Source organism: Limanda limanda, chromosome 8, assembly GCF_963576545.1.
Source record: "Limanda limanda chromosome 8, fLimLim1.1, whole genome shotgun sequence".
Classification (NCBI taxonomy): domain Eukaryota; kingdom Metazoa; phylum Chordata; class Actinopteri; order Pleuronectiformes; family Pleuronectidae; genus Limanda; species Limanda limanda.
The window spans coordinates 2,655,535-2,676,262 of record NC_083643.1 but is presented as its reverse complement, the minus strand read 5'-3'; the positions used below and the strand labels follow the sequence as shown (position 1 = coordinate 2,676,262).

The following is a 20,728-nucleotide window of genomic DNA, read 5'->3' as shown; positions in this document are numbered from 1 at the left end:
ACACACACAGCCCACAATGGAACAGCGAACATCCTTTTCTTATTTTTCTATGTGTGTGTTGTAATCCTGCCCACAGGCTACAGCTACTGCCCTCTTCTCTATTCATTATAAGCATCAGTCTGGATTATGTATTCCCTGTGTTTCCCTCTAATTAGCCTCAGTCTGCTGCTGCTGACCTGGAAGAGCGATGGGCTCGTTTCAAACTGGACTGGGGAGTGTTTGAAACGCTTGTGTTTCATGCACAGCGGAGATTACTTAACATTAAAGACATAAAAAGCAGGAAAAGAGCTCAAAGCGCCACGAGGTCCCACAGACTCCTTATTAAATCGTTTTGAAATTCAATAGGTACAGAAACATACCTGGAATATTCTCTGAGGAATCAACAAGAACGATGACAGAGGATAACAAACAGGTTTTTAGTTTCCTTTCGCTCTGAGGCCGTTTCTTTTTAGGTTTGATCCTTATTTCCGATTTGGAGAAATCTTCAGTGCAGGTTATTGACCATTAAAAATCAGTTGTTTAATTTCCTTTCTGGATGAATCTTTCTAAAGTCTAATAAAACAGTTTCCTCTGAGCTCGACCTACAGGCGTCGATAAGACAGATTTCTAACATATGTTACAGACTTTTTTCAAAGATGTGAGGATTTACAAGGCTTAGAAACTCAAAGGAAATGCTGCTTTGCATCATGGGAATGTTTTTGTCGTCTGTTGTAAAACTCAAAACTCTTCGTAATTGCAATACAACATCCGTTTGGAATGTGACTCAGAAGAGCTCAGACCTCAACAGTCCCTAAAATCTAATCAAGCTAAATTTACACACACTCATAAATATCAATTTCCTAAATGTGACGGATTGTTTTCATCAAGATTCAAGGTTTAATAAGTAGGAAATCAGTAAAAAAAATGCCAAAAAACATTGACTGATCTGTGTCTTGTTCCGGATTCAAACTAAAACGTTACGAGTTCTTTTCTGACTCAAACCACATCCCTCAGAAAAACGTCCAGTAGATTTTCGTTGTATCTAACAAACTATCAGACAAACAGATGTAGAGGAAAACTTGGCAAAAGTAAAAACTTGAATTGGGCTAAGACCCCCCCCCCCCTCCTCTTAAACCAAGCGTTGCAGCTTAGACCAATTTAAGATTCCAAGCTCCACATTGGTGGTAGTTCCAGGTTTCTATCACAATTTGTTACCATATACATTTAAATCCACGACAGTTCACACACTCAGGAATAGATTTTATTGTTCTCTGAGAAATCAATGAAAATGGTGAAAAATGTTCCGACCTCACAATGTTAAAGAAAGAAAAACCAATAAACCCTAAATCCATATCCCAGTTTAATGAATTCTCCCCCGACTCCACGTCCTGCATCCAAGTTCCATCATAATCCGTCCAGTGGTTTTAATAAAATCCTGCAAACTAACAAATGAAAGCTGATAGAAAAATAACCTCCTTGCTGGAGGTAAAGAAAACACAATTAATCAAGCGCACCTCCAGTTAGCTAATTAAGGCTCAGACGTCTGGTTCTCACTGTGAAACATGTAGTCGCCCTCGTGCAGCTGCGTCTGAACAACAGGAGCCCAGTTCTCCACCCGTCCACTCAGAGACCTGGTGTGAGTGACTGGGCGTGTCCCACCACGAGAGAGGAGATTGATTCCTTTTTCACATTCTGCAGAAATCAAATGGTTTTTTAATATCTGTGAACATCCCCGTGGTGACGACTCGCCACATCTGCAAGTGTGAACACGATGCAGCTCCACAGGGGGCTGGTTTGCAACTGATCATTTTCAAATGAATGAGTAAAGTTTTTACTCATTCAGATGTCATATTTCTGTCTGGACTGTGTCCTCTCAATCAATCAGTTGTGTCCTCTCAATCAATCAGTTAATTTAAATAACTGTGATATTAGATTAGTGTAAATAATCTAGTGTTTTTTAGGTTCACACAGCTCAGTGAACTTTAATCTCTTGGCTCATTCACTCTTCTTTCATCTCAGAAAAACCTCCAACACAGAATAAACACGACGAGTCCTGGTTTGGGATTAAGAGAAGATTCCAGAGCAAAGAGATGCAAAGAGGAAAAACTTTGACTTTATTCCGGAGGTGTGGTCGACCCCATTACTTAGTGTGACAGATTCTTTTAATTGGTGAAATTGACTGATCACGTTTCATCCATTAAGTTTTTCATAAGCACATCAATCATCATTCTGTAAACGTGTTAGGCAGCTGCAGTGTTTTGGTCGTGATGACTTGAAGCCGTTTAGGTGATAATATTTAAATAACAAAGACAAAAGCAACACAGAAATGAGAGTGAGACACGAGCTGTGCAGAAAAATGAAGACTCACAACAAACTAGAAATCCATAGAACCATAGAATGAACTTCATGGTTGTCACAGCGTATTCACCATAAAGAGCATGAACAACATATCAAGCCAGAGTGTTTACATGTGATCTGGTTAGATTTGGGTTTTCACACCGTATGAAGTGGTTCATTTGGTTGCCATGGTTACGCCATGGTGGTGTTAACACCAGCATCAGCACCTTCAGGCACAGAACGTCCTCATCGTGAGGACTGCAGCTGCTTCCTCCTCCTCTTCTTCTTCTATTGTTTAATTCTGTCTCTACTTCAGTTGGATTCAGAACGAGACCTCATGCTTTGTTCTGCTGGTCTGAACCATGTGAGGCGGGTGTGAAAGCCCAAATCCAAACTGGACAGACGACCATTAGTTTAAATTGGTTTATGAATCAAATCACAAGGGACGATTCGGCTCCAGTGAAACAACAGAAGAGAACTCAGCAGAGCAGATTCACACCTGAACCCGTCGGCTCGTCTGAGAGCGAGACCGGAGATTCAGACCTCGAAGGTGAGATCTTATTACAACTTGATCTAAATTATTCTCCTGAACCTGTTGGGAACCTGATCACGCTTCCACCTCCGGGGCTCTGAGGGGCTTTGTGAATAATCTTGACCAGGATCTGCTCCTGAATCTCGTTATTTTAAGAATTTCCTGTGAATGTCGTCACAGATCTTTCTTGGAGGAAGACGTCTCATAATGAGCCTGACTGCTCCTCCTCTCACCTCCTGCTCCATCTGAACCCTGTCCCACCCCCATTTCTCATAATTACAGCGTGTTTACGATCAATAAGCAACAGTAACGATCAGGAGCGTTGGCTGAATTATCTCCCATCGATTCCCTTTATGACCCAGAACCACGACGCCCTTGTTATTCAGCGTCAAGCAGGAGCATTAACTTAGATTTCCTACGAGGAGGAAACTGTAAGAAGGAATAATTGGAGGTAAATGATGAACCTATCGCTCCAATAACATGCATCCAACCTGTGCAAGCACCAGAACTAAACTCTGTATTGTTGAAGAACAGAGAAGCAGCGAAGGAGCCATAAAAACCTGCAGCCGACGGGAGCACGGGCAGATTCCAGATTCCTCCTAACGGCAATCATAGATTTGGCAGCAGTGAAATATGTTCTGTGGAACGTGATGTAATTATTAACACCGGTCTTCCTGCAGACGGGTCACACTCATGTAATAACTTTTCATGTGTTTTCATACACCACTGATGCAGCTAATGTGTGAGCATGTCCCCGGTCCCGTGCAGCGTCCACAGCAGAAGATAAAACCTTTAAGCACATTAAGCACAGACACTAACTCTTCCTCTCGCTGCACTAACTACTGTTGGTTAACACTTGAGCCCAAACGTTAAGAGGAGATTTACATGTATTTGAAATTCATTCCAGCCACAGTCGCTGCTTAGGCTGCGATTAGTGGAAGTTCTAAAGTCTAACAGGATGCATTTAATCCACTTAATGCTGCTGCTGCTACAGTCAAAGGTTTGAACATCACGCTGCTGTGGTGTGGTGGGAGTGTGTGTCTGCACAACGACACCAGAGAAGAAGGGATCATAAGGTTTTATTTGATAGTTTATTTTCTGCTTTGGTTCATGTCCCATATGCTAACATGGAGGAGCTATGACAGTTAGCCACCAGAGGGCGATAGACGATCGGCTTCACTTTTGAGGAGCCGTCATGTCGTCCATTTTTAAGACGTACACACCAGGGCTGAAACATCATGATCGACAGATGAGACTGACCAGTGATTGGTCGAGTGTGTGGATGGGCGGGATCTCGACACTACGGCCCCTCCCTGAATACTGTGTAGACGTGAGGAAGAGGAGACTCGTCATCCATCTTTATTTATGATCTACAGGGGCCAAACTAAATAACATCCAGCCTAATTTTGTTATAGTGTTATTCATTGTGTAAGAAAGCAGCTAAGAATTACATTTTGTACTGTGTCATTGCGATATTTCTCTGTGATGTGTCATCCTATGCACCAACTTTTTTCATTTTTTTTTCTCTTTGGGTGGGGGTAATTATTTACTTTATTTATTTAAAGGGACTCTTACCTTTGTTGCATTTGAGAATTACAGCACATTCAAATCATCCCGCCTTCCTCCAATGCCCCACCCCCTCGTTCCCATCCACGGTGTTTTTTTGAAGAAACTTTATTTACAAGCGTACTTACTACCTACTGCCTCTGCGCACGCACGTGAGTTTTTGTTTACCAAAGCAATGGATTCGGATTCAGAAGCACCGGTAAGTTATATACATTTACATTCACATATGATGACGGGCCCGAATGCGCCACAAGAAGCAGACGGGCTTCCTGTCTGTTTCCATGCAGCAAACAGACAGGTCTGTCGGCCAATAAGGTCCTTCGGTCCGAAGAATTTTATTGGTTGAAGTTTCCACTAAATATTATGAGAGTGAAATAATTGTTTGTTTTTACTCCTGGTGGGTCTGTCTTGCATTTTAGAGTGTCATTACCTTATTAATACCAATTTAACCTTATCCACAAAAAGTGTAAAAATGCAACAAAGGTAAGAGTCCCTTTAATTAGTTTTATTTCCCTATTTGTGTGTGTTTTATTAATTGTGTTATGTAATTTTCCGTAATGTTTAATGTAGAGTGCTCTGTATGCTCTGCACGTTCTCTTGCATTGGAAAAATGTTTGGAAAAATAAAATAAAATATTCCAAAAAAGAAAGCAGCAGAGCAAATGTAAAAAATGTTGAAGGAAAACTATCAAGATCAAATTTACCTGCAGGAAATCCACTGGTTTTCTAATAGATGTTGATACTGGTGGAGAATTTCCATTGCAAGCATATCAAGTGGTTGATTTCAGGAGAAACTGTTGCTGCTGAGACTTAAATCCCAGTGGGACCCGTCCTTTAATCCTCGTGATGGATGGACGTCTAAACGAGTGCGAGCTCTGCGTTTAAATGAGCCTCAGCTTTAAATGTCAGATCTCCTGTCCCGGGGGGGGCGGGGGTGGGGGGGGTTCAGTGTAAAACGTGCATCAGGACGGTTTCTTACGGCTGCTGCTGTGGTCGTCCACCAGGATGATCTCCTTCAGCAGGTGGGCCGGCGTCCGCTGGATGGCCGTGTGGACGGAGCGCAGCAGCACCGACAGGGCCTCGTTCACGAAGATGAAGATGATGCTGAGCTGAGGAAGGTCGGAGGAATACGACAGGTTTCTGCAGCTGGAGGGTAGAAGGGGGGGGGAGGAGAGAGAGAGAGAGAGAGACAAAGTTAACCATCAGCCCTTTAGAGGCTGGAGCCATGGGAGGAAGATACCATCGCTCATATTGATGAATTCATCAATCACCCGTGTGACCATCGATCAGCCGACTCACCCGTCAGGTCGCAGATCTGCAATCGGCCGAGTGAGGGAGATGCGGTCGCTAAGGTAACCGTTGTAGCCATAGTAACGGAACTTCTTGAGGGCGACCCTTCGACTCTCGGGGCCCAGGTCGTGACCCCAGTGTTTGAAGAGCGAGAGGGCCGGGTCCGAGGCCAAGTCTGAGGAAGACGCCAAGTCCTCGCCGTCCTTCAGAGGCGTGTCTGTGGAGAGAGAGAGAGAGAGAGAGAGAGAGAGAGAGAGAGAGAGAGAGAGAGAGAGAGAGAGAGAGAGAGAGAGAGAGAGAGAGAGAGAGAGAGAGAGAGAGAGAGAGAGAGAGAGAGAGAGAGGGAGGTTGGTTAGTTGCATTTTGTGGCTGCTTGGAAGAAGTCGATTTGAATAGATCGAAGTTTTCCCCTGAGCGCCACCACAGAGCGGCGTGCTGTCAGACGCTGTGACAGCTGCCTGAGACACTGTGGAGAAACCTAATGACAAATGAGTTGTCCTTCACGTCCAATCAGGAAGCTGTGCTGGGAGGATGAAGGAGCGGGCGCCACGTCTGCTCGGTGACCATGAAACCAAACCTGTTCGTTGAGGGATGAGAGAATAATCTGAGCAGCCGAGGAAACGGAGCGGAACTTAAATGTTTGGTAGAATAACAGAGATTTTCACTGTCATGACGATGAAGTCACGCTCTGCAGAGGAGGATTTCAGACCAGCTGGAAATAAACACCAAAAACCAAACTCATGATTGTCTGGAACTTTTTATTTAATATGGGTTATCGCTCAAAAAGGGATGAAACTGTTAGTTTTGTTTGTTTATTTTTTGTTCTGGTTTTATGCCTTTATTTCATTTTATTTCAATTCCCTTTTTTCTTTCTTTTTGTTTTCCTTTCCCATTTCTGTCTGTTTGTACTTATCTACCTGAAAAAACCTAATAAACATATTGTTAAAAAAATTTTTAAAAAAGAGATGAAACCGTCTAAGAAGAGATTCTCACTCGTCTCGATTCCAAACACGAGTTTCTCTCTCACCATGCGGCGGCAGATCTGGAGCAACACGGCCGCAGAATACAAATCTGACGGTGCGTTGTTTGTCCGAGTGGCTGGAAGACGTGGATCATCCCAGAGAAATGAAATATTCATGAGCCGGAGTCTCGCTCCAATCCCCGAGTGGGACGCACAGGTGCTGGCGGAGGTGAGAGAGTCAACAGGAGGTGCTCCACCCGTAAAAATAACATTTGCTCCACATCAAGCTGGAGAGCAACATCCTCAACACATTCACAACCAACGTGTCCTGAATAATTAAATGTGTTTTCCTCCCTCACTTTTAATATGGATGAATAAACTATGATGAGACCCTCAGGGCCGGTCCTGCACATCTGGGGGCCACAAGCAGGAAAAGATCGGGTCCTGTCTCACAGTGATATATTCACAGAGGCAGCTTCTGTATATATTCAATTACATCCCTAATTAATAAAGTATATTTAAGCATTTTATTAATTAATAACACACTGAACTGGGTGAACGCAGTAATTTGGGAAAATTCTAAAATAACTGCTCGTTTTGGTGAATAACAAACATTACATCGACAAACGTTGACTCTGGATAGATAAACAGACTGTGCATTATGAGAATGTTGACGTTTCTCATTACAGTGGATGAACGTTACTGGGAAACATGTCGTCTACTTTCATAATTCACTGACGACAACTATTGTTTTTTTTTCCTCATTTGCATCGAGCCCACCCGGTGAATCCAAACAATGATTTAAGACGCCTGACGACAGAGACACTGACTCACTGAGCTTCTCAAAGTTTGTGTTTCTCTGAGAAAGTGCAAGTTATGACAAGCGGAGCCTGGAATAGATTTAACTGAGCTTCACTTGGGATGTGGAACCTTTGCTGATGTTGAATCCGACCAGACGTTACTTTTCAATCTCGCTATTTTAACACCTGCTGAGTCACAGGCAGCTGCAGCGTCCTGTGACTCAAATCACATTTAAACTAGGGCTGGGCAAGTTAACTCGTTTTAATCGAGTTAACTCATCACTTATTTAACTCAGACAATTATTTTATCTCGCATTAACTCAGGTTTGATTATTTATTGTTTTATTGTGAAAGTCAGGCTTTTATTTTGTGAAAGTCTGTTGCTGACTGCTGCGGAACCGGGAAAAAGAAAATAATTGGCGGATAAACAACCATGGATAAGGCTACGGAGCTTTTACATGGCCATTTTCATTTTAAAGTTCTTCCAGACGGCGGAGTCGACAGAACCAAAGTATTTTGTAGCCACTGCCAAGGTGAATTTTCTTATCACCGGAGCACTTCCAGTCTAAAATATCACCTGAATGCAAAACACACAGTTGATATCAGCAAATCACTCAACGAAACAGCGAGCGGAGCTTCGGCAGACTACGTTAGACGCAGGGAGGAGTATAGATTTTTCATAACGAAGAGGATAACATTAATGCCCTGGCAGTGGCATTGAGCTTTACCTTTGTATTTGCTTTGATAACATTGTTAAGTTGAGATTTACACTGAATATTTTATTTAACTGCTACTGTATTAAATGCTGATGTTAAAAGTGTTTGCACAACAAATGTTATGGCACTTTCATTCATATGGCAGAACATTGAAAATAAAATTGCGCTATACACTACTTTTTAATTAATTATTGGATTTTGCGTATACAAATGCGATTAATCGTGATTAATCAGGGAAATCATGCGATTAATCGCGATTAAAACTTTTAATCGTTGCCCAGCCCTAATTTAAACATCTTTATTTTGGCTTTCCACAATAATGTAAGTTTTTTAAAATGTGCTGTTTATAGTTATGTATGATTAAATTGAAGAAACAAAGACTCCTCATTGACCGGCCAGGTGCAGGAGCCGGTGGGAGTGTGATTGACATCAAGGGGGCGGGGTCCCGGAGGTTCTGTGTGGTCTCCAGTATCTGAGTGACATTTGCAGGTATGTTCCACTTCTCATTATCCAGCCGGCTGACACCAGCGGAGCACCTTCCCCCAGCGAGTGTTTGTCTGGCTGCTCGTTCGCTGTGTTTGCACGTTGGGTAAAGAGGAGAGCTCCCAGGGGACACTGCTGTGTGGAGGCTGCTTCACTACGACCTTGAGATCTGTCGATGAACACGGACGTCACCGCTCCATCGTCCAAATAGAGTCTCCGTCTGTGACCATGATGCAGGAGCAGCTTTCTGTCCAACTGATGCAAAACCGGGCAGAAAATAGAAAATATGAGAGTAACCTCAGGTTTTGGATGAAGTGTGTTGAGTGAACATTTGTGCCAGATTTGAAATGATCGTCTGGAGGAGGACCTTTGACCTTCAACCACCAACTTCATTGAGTTCATCCTTGAGTTTAATGAACGTTTGAACCAAGTTTGAAGAAATTCCCTCAACATTTTCACGAGGAATCGAGCTTAAATAGAAAATATGAGAGTAACATCAGGTGTCAGATGAAGTGTGTTTTCCCTGGAATGACTTCCTACCGCTTCTTCAAAGCACAAATATGGAAATAATCGAGATATTAAAACCTGCATTCATGTATTTCCTCAAAGAGCAGTCATGTAATTTAGATTAAAGCTCATAAAACACATTCATGAGCTGAATGGGCTCATCTCGTTACTGAATGTTCCAATCAAATCAGCACAAGCGAGGAGGCGAATAAAACATTTGGTAAAGATTTTGCCAAACCCTGACACTGGCTTCAGCGTTTATTTTCCCGGTTGGACCCGAACCTTTGTCAAACGTCCCTCTCTCCTCTGGAGGTCTGTGAAGTGGCTGCTCTCCTTCCTGAGGCCGAAAGACCTTTTCATGGGTTTGAAGAGCAGCGCTTTCCTCTCGGCCGAGAACTCGTCTAATGGTCACGAGGGCGAAACCCCGCCTCCCTCCCGGTCGCCTCTCGGCCTCGGGATGAGCCGCCGCTTACTGACGGATTCTTCTCTCTGCTGCAGCTGCTCCGGAGGTTTCAGGAGGTTTAGGTTTTAAGAGCTGAAACGAAGCAGAGGCTGGACGGCGTGAACGAGACTGTTTGAGGTTTCTCAGATTCACCTGAGAGGCAGAAGGACAGAAGCAGTTTGTTGTGTCCGACTTGTTTCATTATTAATTCAGTCCGACCCGGCTGCCCTTTCTCCAGCGGCTCCAGGGCACTGCAGGAGGAGTCAGGTGGAATCAAGTGGAGCGGCCACGAGGTTGTGTGTGTGTCTGTGTGTGTGTAATATAGTATCTACAGTAAAGTGTGTAGTCGTCACATGGACACAGTGCCCAGTTCACATGTTTTCATTTATGCTCTGCATGTGTGTGAACTGTTACGAGCAAATAACTACAAGTTCAAGATCATTTCAAGATCTCACACACACACAGACACACACACACACACACACACACACACACACACACACACACACACACACACACACACACACACACACACACACACACACACACACACACACACACACACACACACACACACACACTCCAACCAGCTGTTAAAGTTTGTATTTCTTGATTGTTTTCCAGAATAAAAGAGAGGAGTGGAAGAAATTCAAAATTCAAAATTCATGAACTACTGTATTAAATATAGTATTTCATTTGTCTACAGTTGAAAACACAACTCTCTATTCAGCTGCCACCTGACAGAGCCTCGGGGGGGGGGGGAGAGGTCAGAGGTCAACACACACGGGTGCAGCTCACTGTTCAGTCTGGCAGCTTCTCCTGCTCCACAGTAAACAGCGTCGCTTTGTTCTGTGATATCTCTGCTGGAGAGAGACTTGGCTGCTGGTCACTGTCTGTTCAGCTGTGATTACACACACACACACAGACACACACACACACAGACACACACACACAGACGCACACAAACACACACACAACAAAAGTTCGCAAAGAGACACAGAGGGGAACAATTTTGGAAAGAAAGTCAGATTTGTTTTCAACGAACCATCAACAAAAGGTTGCAACTTATTTACTATGTTTGAAAACTTTTAAAGTAAATACACTCTCATGATGGAGCGCCCCCCCCCCTCCTGTATCCCCCCACCAGCCTGTTCACTCATATGAGATCAATGTGACCTTTGAAATCTTATCACTTCATCTTTGTGACAAATGGTCAAACTTTGAGAAAATTTCCTGAAGTCAAACTCGATTTATCATGTTCAAAGGGTCGTGAGGCCACAGTGACCTTTGACCTCTGACATCCCAAAATCAAATCCGTTAATCCGTGAGTCTGAGTGAAGATTTGTGCCAGATTTGAAATGATCGTCTGGAGGAGTTGAGAAGATTATTACACTCACAAGGCACGAAGAGGTCACAGTGACCTTTGACCTTTAACCACCAACTTCAATGAGTTCATCCTCGAGTTTAATGAACGTTTGAACCAAATTTGAAGAAATTCTCTCAACATTTTCATGAAGAATCGAGTTTAAAGGAACCAGACGGACGAATAAACTGGAAAACATCATGAAGAGTGCGGGAGAAAAAACTGAAAAGACAAAAGAAAGGAAAAGGTAATAATTCAAAGGGAAGACAGGAGAATAAAGCCAGAGGTGTGAGAGAGGGATGAGGAGGAGGAGAGGCAGAGAGATGGAGGAGGAGGAAGAAGAGGCAGAGAGAGGGATGAAGAAGAGGAGAGGCAGAGAGATGGAGGAGGAGGAGGAGCAGAGAGAGTGATGGAAGGCAGAGAGAGGGATGAAAGGCAGAGAGAGGGATGAAGAGGAAGAGAGAGAGAGGGATGAAGAGGAGGAGGAGAGGTGGAGAGAGGAATGAGGAGGAAGAGAGAGAGATGAGGAGGAGGAGAGGCAGAGAGAGGGATGAGGAGGAAGAGAGAGGGATGAAAGGCAGAGAGAGGGATGAAGAGGAGGAGGAGAGGTGGAAAGAGGGATGAGGAGGAGGAGGAGGAGAGACAGAGAGATGGATGAGGAGAGGCAGAGAGACAGAGAGGGGGATGAGGAGGAAGAGAGAGGGATGAAAGGTAGAGAGAGGGATGAAGAGGAGGAGGGGAGGTGGAGAGAGGGATGAGGAGGAGGAGGAGAGGCAGAGAGAGGGATGAGGAGAGGCAGAGAGACAGAGAGAGGGATGAAGAGGAGGAGAGGCAGAGAGAGGGATGAGAGGCAGAGAGAGGGATGAGAGGCAGAGAGAGGGATGAGGAGAGGAGGAGAGGCAGAGAGAGGGATGAAGAAGAGGAGGAGAGTAAAGGTGAAGCGACAGAAGCTGTTCATCCCTGAGCAACTGTAAACTGAGCTCTGTCACATCAGCTCCATGAGACACTCGCTGTTTATTAGCTCCGACACCAGGACGGCTCCTAGTGCACACACAAACACACACAGACACACACACACACACACACACAGACACACACACACACACACAGACACACACACAGACACACACACACACACACACACACACAGACCTGAAGGCACGCCTGCTCTGACCACATAATCAGATGTGTAAATGTGTATATATAAAATCTGCAAATGTGTAAAGAGATTTGCACGTGTGTTGAGATTTGTAGATAAATCTGTAAATATGTGTATAGATCTAGATGTGTATAGATAAAGATCAAAGGACAGACTCATAGATAAACACGTCACCTGCACACACAGGAAATTGTGTTTTCGTTACAGTTGCTCAAACCGATTATCGAGTTTCATAGAGAATTCAGTGTTTCTGCAGCGAGAGGCTGTGAAGTGAAGTCTCTGATGAACTCAGAGGACAAATAACAGCTTCTACGAGAAGTGAAAACTCAAATTACAGCTTCAGTGACAATCTGTCTCCGGCCGGCGTCCTTTCAGAAAACAGGACTGAAGGAAAATCTTTCATTCACACGTCGCGTGAAAATATAATTTGGTGCTTGATTATTTTGGTGTCAAACGCTCGGCTGGAAACGGCTTCATCTGCCAGAGCTCGGCTGTCGGCGGAGCTGTGATTGACAGCCGACTGGCAGAGGAAGTGTCGGGGGGGCTGTGTTACAGCAGGAAGTAAGATGCAGTCGGGGGGGGGGGGGGGAAAGAGCAAAACCAAAACAATTTCAAACTCAAAATTCAGTAAAAAATCAAAGCCTCAAACTGTGGGAGCCTCATGGATTCATGTCTGACTGTCCGTGGCTCACTGAGAGTTTCCTCCACCGCACAGACACACAGACACCTTCAAGAGAGAGAGGAGCAGATGTGTCTTCTGAGGACAGAGTCGGCATCACTGTGTGTGTCTGTGTGTGTGTAGGGGCGGGGGGGGGACAGATGCTTCCAGGACCAGAATCTACATTTTCTTCAGAGGACTCGCCACAAGCTGCTTTACATCCGATGTGCCGGCGCTCCAGCTCGCCACCGGCTCAGGGAATCGAACCGATGACTGTAAAGGAGGATTCAGTATTCAGGATTAGGGTTGCAAAATTCCGGGAATATTCAATGTTGGAAACTTTCCATGGGAATTGACGGGAATATACGGGAATTAACGGGAATTAACGGGAATTAAAGGGAATAAACTGGACATGTTGTGGGTAATTTAAACCAACTGTATTAAAGTACGTGACCTGTACTGCTTCATCATCTCTGTCATCTTCTGATGCTGCGTTCACAAACACAAACTGAATTCTAGCTTCACTTCAAGGTAACAAACCTTTTTCCTTCCGTTCGGTTCCAATCTGTGAGAATAAGATATTTGCTTCCTGTGGTGAAGCACATCTTCAGCGTGTTGACCTGTGACACGACTAGGGTTGCAAAATTCCAGGAATATTCAAAGTTGGAAACTTTCCATGGGAATATACGGGAATATACGGGAATCTACGGGAATTAACAGGAATATACGGGAATTAACAGGAATTAACGGGAATAAACTGGAAATGTTGTGGGTAATTTATACTAACTGTATTTACCTTGTCATATACAGACATAAATATAAACATTTTGTTTAGTCATAGGCTGATTTGAGCCCTGAGGAAACTTTGGGCACTTGACTATATGCTTCTGCATCGTTATGTGTCATTCTTAACATAGGTCTTTGCACAGTATTTGCAAATGTACACAGCCTTTCCTTCTACATTGGATGGGGTGAAATGTCTCCACACATGAGAGAGTGCACGTGGCATTGTTCTGTAGAATAAGATGAGAAAAAGTTTGTAAAAAAACACTAATGCAATGCCAGAGATATAAATAGTTAGACAAACAATTGGAATCGTCTGTAAACATATTTTACAATTGATGGATAAATGAATGGAAATAGTCTAGATGAACAGATGAACAATCCTCAATCAGCATGCTCATATGTTTTCCCAGTAATATCATTGAAACTTACCGGACTAGTCCTGCACTCTACAGCAGGCCTCTATAGCCCTGCTGTAGAGTGAAGGATGCTGGGAGTTATCTGTGCATGTGATGGAAGAATGCTGCATTCCATCCATCTTTAAAATAGAGTTTTGAATGATGTTTGTATTGCTCAGCGTTTAATTTGCATAGTTGTTTTTTTTTCAAAATTCCCAAAATTCCCGAGCTTAATATTCCCGTGGAAAGTTTCCGCCCCTTTGCAACCCTATTCAGGATCATATCATGGTTGCACTCAGCTCTGATTCAGACGGAGTGGAAGGATCCTGTGCAGTGTTTGTTTGGATTCAGAGATCTCATGTTCATAAACGCACAGAAACAGCTTCAACAGATCAGGACCTTGAATGGAACACGAGCTCGATTCGCACAACACGGCGTGCGGATGCAAAAACCTTCAATTAAACCTCGGCTCCTCCTCCGCCGACTTTCAAGCTGCTCATCAGACTCGTATTGAAACGGCTGGCGCCTCGCAGGAACCTTTCCCAGCATGCTTTGCACTCGCTACACAAACACACGCCCACTCGCACCCGAGGATTTGAAAAGAATTTGTTTTTGTGGAGAGAATCTCATTTGCTCTGCGACATCATCCGCCTCCGAACGCTCTTTGTCTTCCAATATTTAAAGAGTCATCAGGGGAAACACAGGCAATTCATTTGGCTTTTTGTATATCGACACTGAGCCGCTGCAGAAACGCACAACGCAGCGAGCGGTGACTCACAATTGCGCTTTTGTCGCTTGTTCGCTGTGTGTTCGGTTTGAAATCTGCCAGGAGCACAAGAGTAATTTGCAAAATGTTGTGTTGTTCCCATCTGGGGCAGAAAGTGAGCCCATCTGCAGCAGCCCCGGAGAGAAGGAAACAAGCTTGTGTAAGTGTTGTGTTGTGTTGTGTTGTGTTGCTGCTCAGGGTGAGAACACACACAAACACACCGACGACGCAGCCTCGTGCAAAAGTTCACACACGATTAATTTGATCAAGCGATGAGCAGATGGTGATTTGTTTCCTCTCACGTATGAATAATGTGTTTAATGGATCAGACCAGATGTTTACTTACAATAAACCCACAAGGAATAAAACAGCTGAGACTCGTTTACTGTTTTTCAGAACTCTCTGCTCTTCATTTATCCGTTTACATCAGTTTTCAGCAATTGGAAAATATTTGTAAAGGTTTTTAAAATGACTTCAGTGTGATGTAATGTTCTTGGTCTTGTTCTGTTCGGCTTGACGTCGAGTTTTAGAAAGTTAACTGAATAAATTCCATCTCACATTGTGTCGCTTTCAGGCGTCAGATCCACGATTAGATTATTATATTACTATTATAAAAGATCTTCACAAAACATATCAATGAGCCAGTGAAACAGTTTCCAGACAAAGTTTGTGTCCTTGGTTTCTGTATCTGATCTAAATCACGTGTAGATGTAATACGGCTGCTTTTGGAAAAGTGAATCAATCTGGAAATTTATTCAAACATGACGGTGACGCATTCAGGTGCAGAGCAGGAAAAACAGACGTCACACGACCGAGCGGTGATTTGTGTTTTCTGAGCTCGCTCCACTTCCCGCCGTCTCCACAACACAAACCTGACGGGCGGCAGATTAAAGATTAGAGAAACAGATTCCATTAACAAGCTTTCTCCTTCCTGTCTTCACCACTAACGGCCTCTGAAACCTGATGAACCCCATCACACATCATTCTCTACACATCTGCATCCGCCATCTTTGTACGATAACGGTCCGGACGGCTATGACTCCTGCCTGTCGCTCTCTTATATTGTGTGTCTGTGTCTGTGTGTGTGAGTGTGTGTGTGTGTGTGTGTCAGAGAGACAGTGATGGAGTGAGACTGAGAGGACAACGGATTGCTTCCCTCTGCAATTCGGCCAAAAACATTATCCATCACTGCTCTCAGGAGAATCAAGCATATGCCTGCGAGCACAAACACACACAAACACAAACACACACACACACACACACACATACACACACACCCACAGGGAGTGCACATTATTGGGGGGGGGGGGTCTTCCTCTTCCAGAAATCAAAACAAATTGAGTGGCTCTTCCTGAGAGTCCATATGTTCTCAGCTGCGACAGACGGCTCCACTGCTCCGCTAATTGCGTTCCAGCTTCTCTGAGACGGTTTCATTGTCTCACTCAAGCAGCTCAGCAGCAGAATGCGATTTTCCTGGAAGTCGGTAGAAGAAAAAAAAAAAAACGATAAACAGAGATTTTAAGCACCAGGCGAAGAAGAAGATATAAAAATCCTCTCATCTGATTCTGCTTTGTTTGCTGTTCTCTGCTTGTGTGATGGAACATGAAGACACGAGCTCCGGAGCTTCTTCCTTTAATTCTCTGTAACGAGGCTGAAACAGAAACATCCCATTGAAGCTGGAGAACAGAGACAGATCAGATGGAACCAAACAAGCCAATGGATTGAAAAGAGGGTTTACACATTTATTTAATGTTCCGATTTGAAGGATGAAATCTAAAAACAAATGGAACTCTGTCGTGCATTTGTTGAGTTGTGAACTGAAATGATCTTAACCCAGAGAAATCCCCAGATTTATTCAGGGTAACAGGTTATTTAATTATAGTCGCCTTTTAATTGCATCATATCCTCTTTGGTTAACGGCTTTTAACGGCGTTCTGTCGCTGACGCTCTTCTCGTGAAGCGCAAACGCAAACAGGAAACAAGCAGCCCAGGAGGATTATGGGAAAATGGTGGTGAAGACAACAACTCCCATGATCCCACGCTGCTTCACAACGTCATTAAACTAAGTAATTTCTGATTGAATTGATTGAGCGACCCCTAGTGGTCGAAGCAGAGAGGAGCTGCAGCGACGGACAGTCTGAGGAAAGTGAGGTTTTCTGAGTTTTTCAGATGAAAATATTCTTCCATTTAATAATCCCTGGATTTAAATACAAATAAAGAAAGACTTCTGCTAAGAAGACTTGAGTTGAGAGAAATGTGCATTCTGCGGAAAACTGCAGTCGGTAAAAACTTTCGTGGGAACAACAGGAAACGAACCCTTGCATGTTGTCCCCTGTGACCCCTCACACAACAATACGTGTGTTTGAAAAAGAATAAATAAATTAGATTCAGAGAAACGTCAGCTTATGCAGCTGAATCACTTCCCCGGAACAATTTTTTACGGCGCCGCTCACCTGAAATATGCATCAGGCTGAGCTGCAGCTGTTTAAAATACACAACTAAACAGATTGGAAAAAGGGTTTTTTTTTCCGCCTCACAACACGACATTTGCATTTTCAGCGGCAGGTTTACTCTAACAAAACAATATGCTGCTCCTGACTTGGGGGGGGGGGGCAACAATCAGACGGAAAGAAGGGCACGCGTGTTCTGGAGAAGACGACGCCCCCGAGACACGGGAGGAGAAACCCGTCGCTGCTGCTTCAGGAGGCCAATTAGGCAGGTCGTGGAGAGGAGGAGGAGGGAGGGGGGGTGAAGGAGAGAGGATTTAAAACCTTTCAATTCAAACCCCATCATATCAGCACAGCAGAGAATTAAACCGCCGGAGCTGAGAATGAAGAAGAAGAAAGAAATAACTCATCTGAGCAGAAACAGCACGGAGGATTGGAGGTGAAGTAGAAACAGCTGAGAGGGAAACTTTCTCACATTCACTCATTTAGCTTCTATTTAATCTACTTGTTTTAAATTGTGATTTCTGAGTTAAAATCTTTTCATTTTGTCTGTGTGGGTTTGTTCATGTCCCAGTATGTCACCTTGACTCTGCCTCTGGGGATTGTGCTGATTGATTATGAATGAAAGAAATAAAACCAAGTCAATAATTCAGCTGTAAACACCAACAAAACAAATAAAATTTCATGAAGAACAATGACAAATACAATCGATGCCAAAACTCGGACTCGTGGATCAGGGACGCAAAGCGGCTTCACTGCAGATTAACCAGATAGGATGAGCTCTGTTACTTCACTCTGCTGTAATATTCCTTGTTTCCTTCTTTTTGAATATGGTTTGTAATAAATTAAGAGGTTCTACTCAAAATCCTGTGAGTGTTCACCGTTTTAAAACCTCGTTCCACGGGCCCCTGGCCTCTGAAGCTCTGTGCACGGCCCTGTGGTGGATTCTTCTCTCTTTAGCGAGTCCACTCGGCCTCATGTGACTTTACATCAGTGACCAGGAGCTGCAGGTTGTGTGTACAGCACTTATATACATTTCACACAGAGTTGGACAAAGGCTGCCGAGCTTTCTTCGCCCTTGACATTTCCATTTTTTTTCTTTTAGCCTTCGGTGTAAATGCCACGGTGGGTTCAGGTCACTGCAGCATCACAATGATCTGCGCCTGCTGCGATCTGGATTCCACTTGGAGGTTCTGATTAGATTAGATTAGATTTCTTTATTTATCCACACAACGGGGAAATTCACTTGTTACAGCAAAAAGAGAAAAACAGAATTTAAATAACAGTGCCGAAGCAACAATAAAAAAGAAAGATCAAAATATATACACTACTAAACTACACATAATGAGAGTAAAAATATACAGAAAACAAAAACAACCTGCAAAACAGACACTGTGCAAAAGCAGGTACTGGGGAGAAAGTGGAGTGATGTAAGTGTTATTGTAATGAAAACAAAAGTATTATAAGTAATAATACTGCTGCTTGAGTTTTCCAGTCCCACGCAGACCGGGACAAGTCCAAGGTCCAACCCCTTGATTAAAAACATCCGGACATGGACCGTGGAGGCTTTTATGACGTGTCGTTAAACAACAACAACAACAACACACTGGTGTCCGGGCTGTTGCTGAATCACAGTGTTGCTCCTCAGAGCCGAGTCGCTGAAGGACGTTGTGTTTGCCTCTCGCTTGCTAAAAGGCTAAAGTTAGTCGGGATCATAATGCTCAGTGACAAGGAGACTGCGACCGGCCCTCGGAAAATAAAACCTGCTCATTACTGTAAACACTTCAGAGCAGAACCTCTTCCTCTTCCTGTCGCAGCTTATCCTGCAGAGCTTCACTCCTCTGGATAGTGGAGCCGCTCAGCTCTGATCACAGGTCTCAGGTAGAAGAGCCGGACGTGTGTGTGTGGAGCTTTGGCTTGTTTTCTGGGAGAGACTTCAAATTTCCCTCAGCAGCAAAGCATCAGGAAAAAGTATTTTCTTCTCGGTCTCGTCTCTTGTCGCCGTCTTTCCCGATTCTGTCTCGCTCTGATTCATCTGCATGAGCGACAGCCGAGTCAGTGGACTGGTGTGTGGATTGTGTGTGTGTGTGTGTGTGTGTGTGTGTGTGTGTGTGTGTGTGTGTGTGTGTGTGTGTGTGTGTGTGTGTGTGTGTTTGTGTGTGTGTGTGTGTGTGAGCAGCGAGCTGTGGGCTGCTGAGGGGAACACGCTCCAGGCAGCACAGTGTCCTTGGCTCAAACTACCAAAGACAAGCCGACTCACTTCCTCCACCGACTCCGAGCTGCAGACTGAGAAACACTGTGTCTCCACGGTGACATTGTTTCTCAGATCCGCCTCAAGAAAGGTTGAATAAATCGAGCTTGAAGCGCCTCCTGTTGTCTTTAAAATGTGGACATTTGTCTCTGGGGACGAGCGGATGGCAGAAGAGTTTGGGCAAATACCACATGGGTGTATATCCACATATATATATACACATATATACACATATATCTATATTTGATTCCCCAGACAGCCAGCCGGACCATTTGCATCCCTCTCCTAACTCTCACTTTCCTGTCTCTCCTTCATGGGCACAACCTAATAACAGCAAATAAGACAAATGCTATTAAAGCAAATATGTGCCTGTGGGTTTGCGGCAGAAGGAGCAGTGAGTGATTCAGGAGTAAGATTGTTGAGATATGAAGCAACACAAGCAAACAAATACACAACTCCCTTCAGAAAAGATTCCTTCTAGGAGCATTACCAAGGCAACACCACCAACACCAACTAGAGCTCTACACGAGAGAATTGGGACAGAATCAAATCTATCTTTAGTGAAGCCTGACTGTTATGGATTTTTGGTCGTCAATACCGAAGCTAGAAATGTCCTAAATCGATATAACGGCCGATACACAAACAAAGCACAGGAGTCTCACACTGGAGACGCAGGTTTGAGTTTCAGAGTCGTGTTTGTGGTTCAGGCAACAGATGATCTTTGGTTCAGCAAAGATCGTTAGACATGCGTGAACTTTGGTATTAATCCAGAAAACAAAGCAACACTGAGCAACTTTTACTGAACAACAGTCCGTTGTTTTCATGTGGAGAAAAATCTGTCAATGTGTCGCGTGGCTTTTTAATGCATCTGCAGGAAATCGAGTAATAAATTACAGGATTAGATAAAAAAAAATGTCGTCTGAAGCGAAAAACCCTTTAAGAGGAATTCACTGTCTGTGTTTTGTGCAGAGAGACGTTCAGAGTCTCGGCTCGATATCTGCCGTCTCTACCAGAAGAGCCTGGATGTGTCCGTGGCCTCCAGAGGCTTCATCAGACCTCAAGCTCCGAGACCGACTTCATAGAGACGCTTCCCTGTGACAACACTGTCAGACTCAAATTTATTCCAGCTTCATCCCTCCTCACTGAAGAACCGCTCCTTTAACAGACACGGACTGTTTTTTAACAGTTGGCTCTGGTTTAGATCACGGCTACATTACAAGATTGGATAGTTGGGAAAGTTGTGCAGGTTTGTTTCCATTAAATTAATCTGCAGTCGCTGCTCCACAGTGAA

At 44.0% G+C, this 20,728-nt stretch overlaps 1 protein-coding gene across 1 annotated transcript in view; it reads right to left on the bottom strand.

Moving 5' to 3' along the window:
- LOC133008880 (polypeptide N-acetylgalactosaminyltransferase 18-like) overlaps nucleotides 1-20,728 on the bottom strand; it is a 103,308-nt gene that overhangs the window by 45,911 nt on the left and 36,669 nt on the right. Inside the window, exons 2-3 of the mRNA XM_061076248.1 lie at nucleotides 5,713-5,920; nucleotides 5,393-5,559 (exon numbers count right to left, since the gene is read on the bottom strand). Of these exons, the coding sequence (XP_060932231.1) occupies nucleotides 5,393-5,559; nucleotides 5,713-5,920 (375 nt within the window). The remainder of the gene's footprint in view (nucleotides 1-5,392; nucleotides 5,560-5,712; nucleotides 5,921-20,728) is intronic.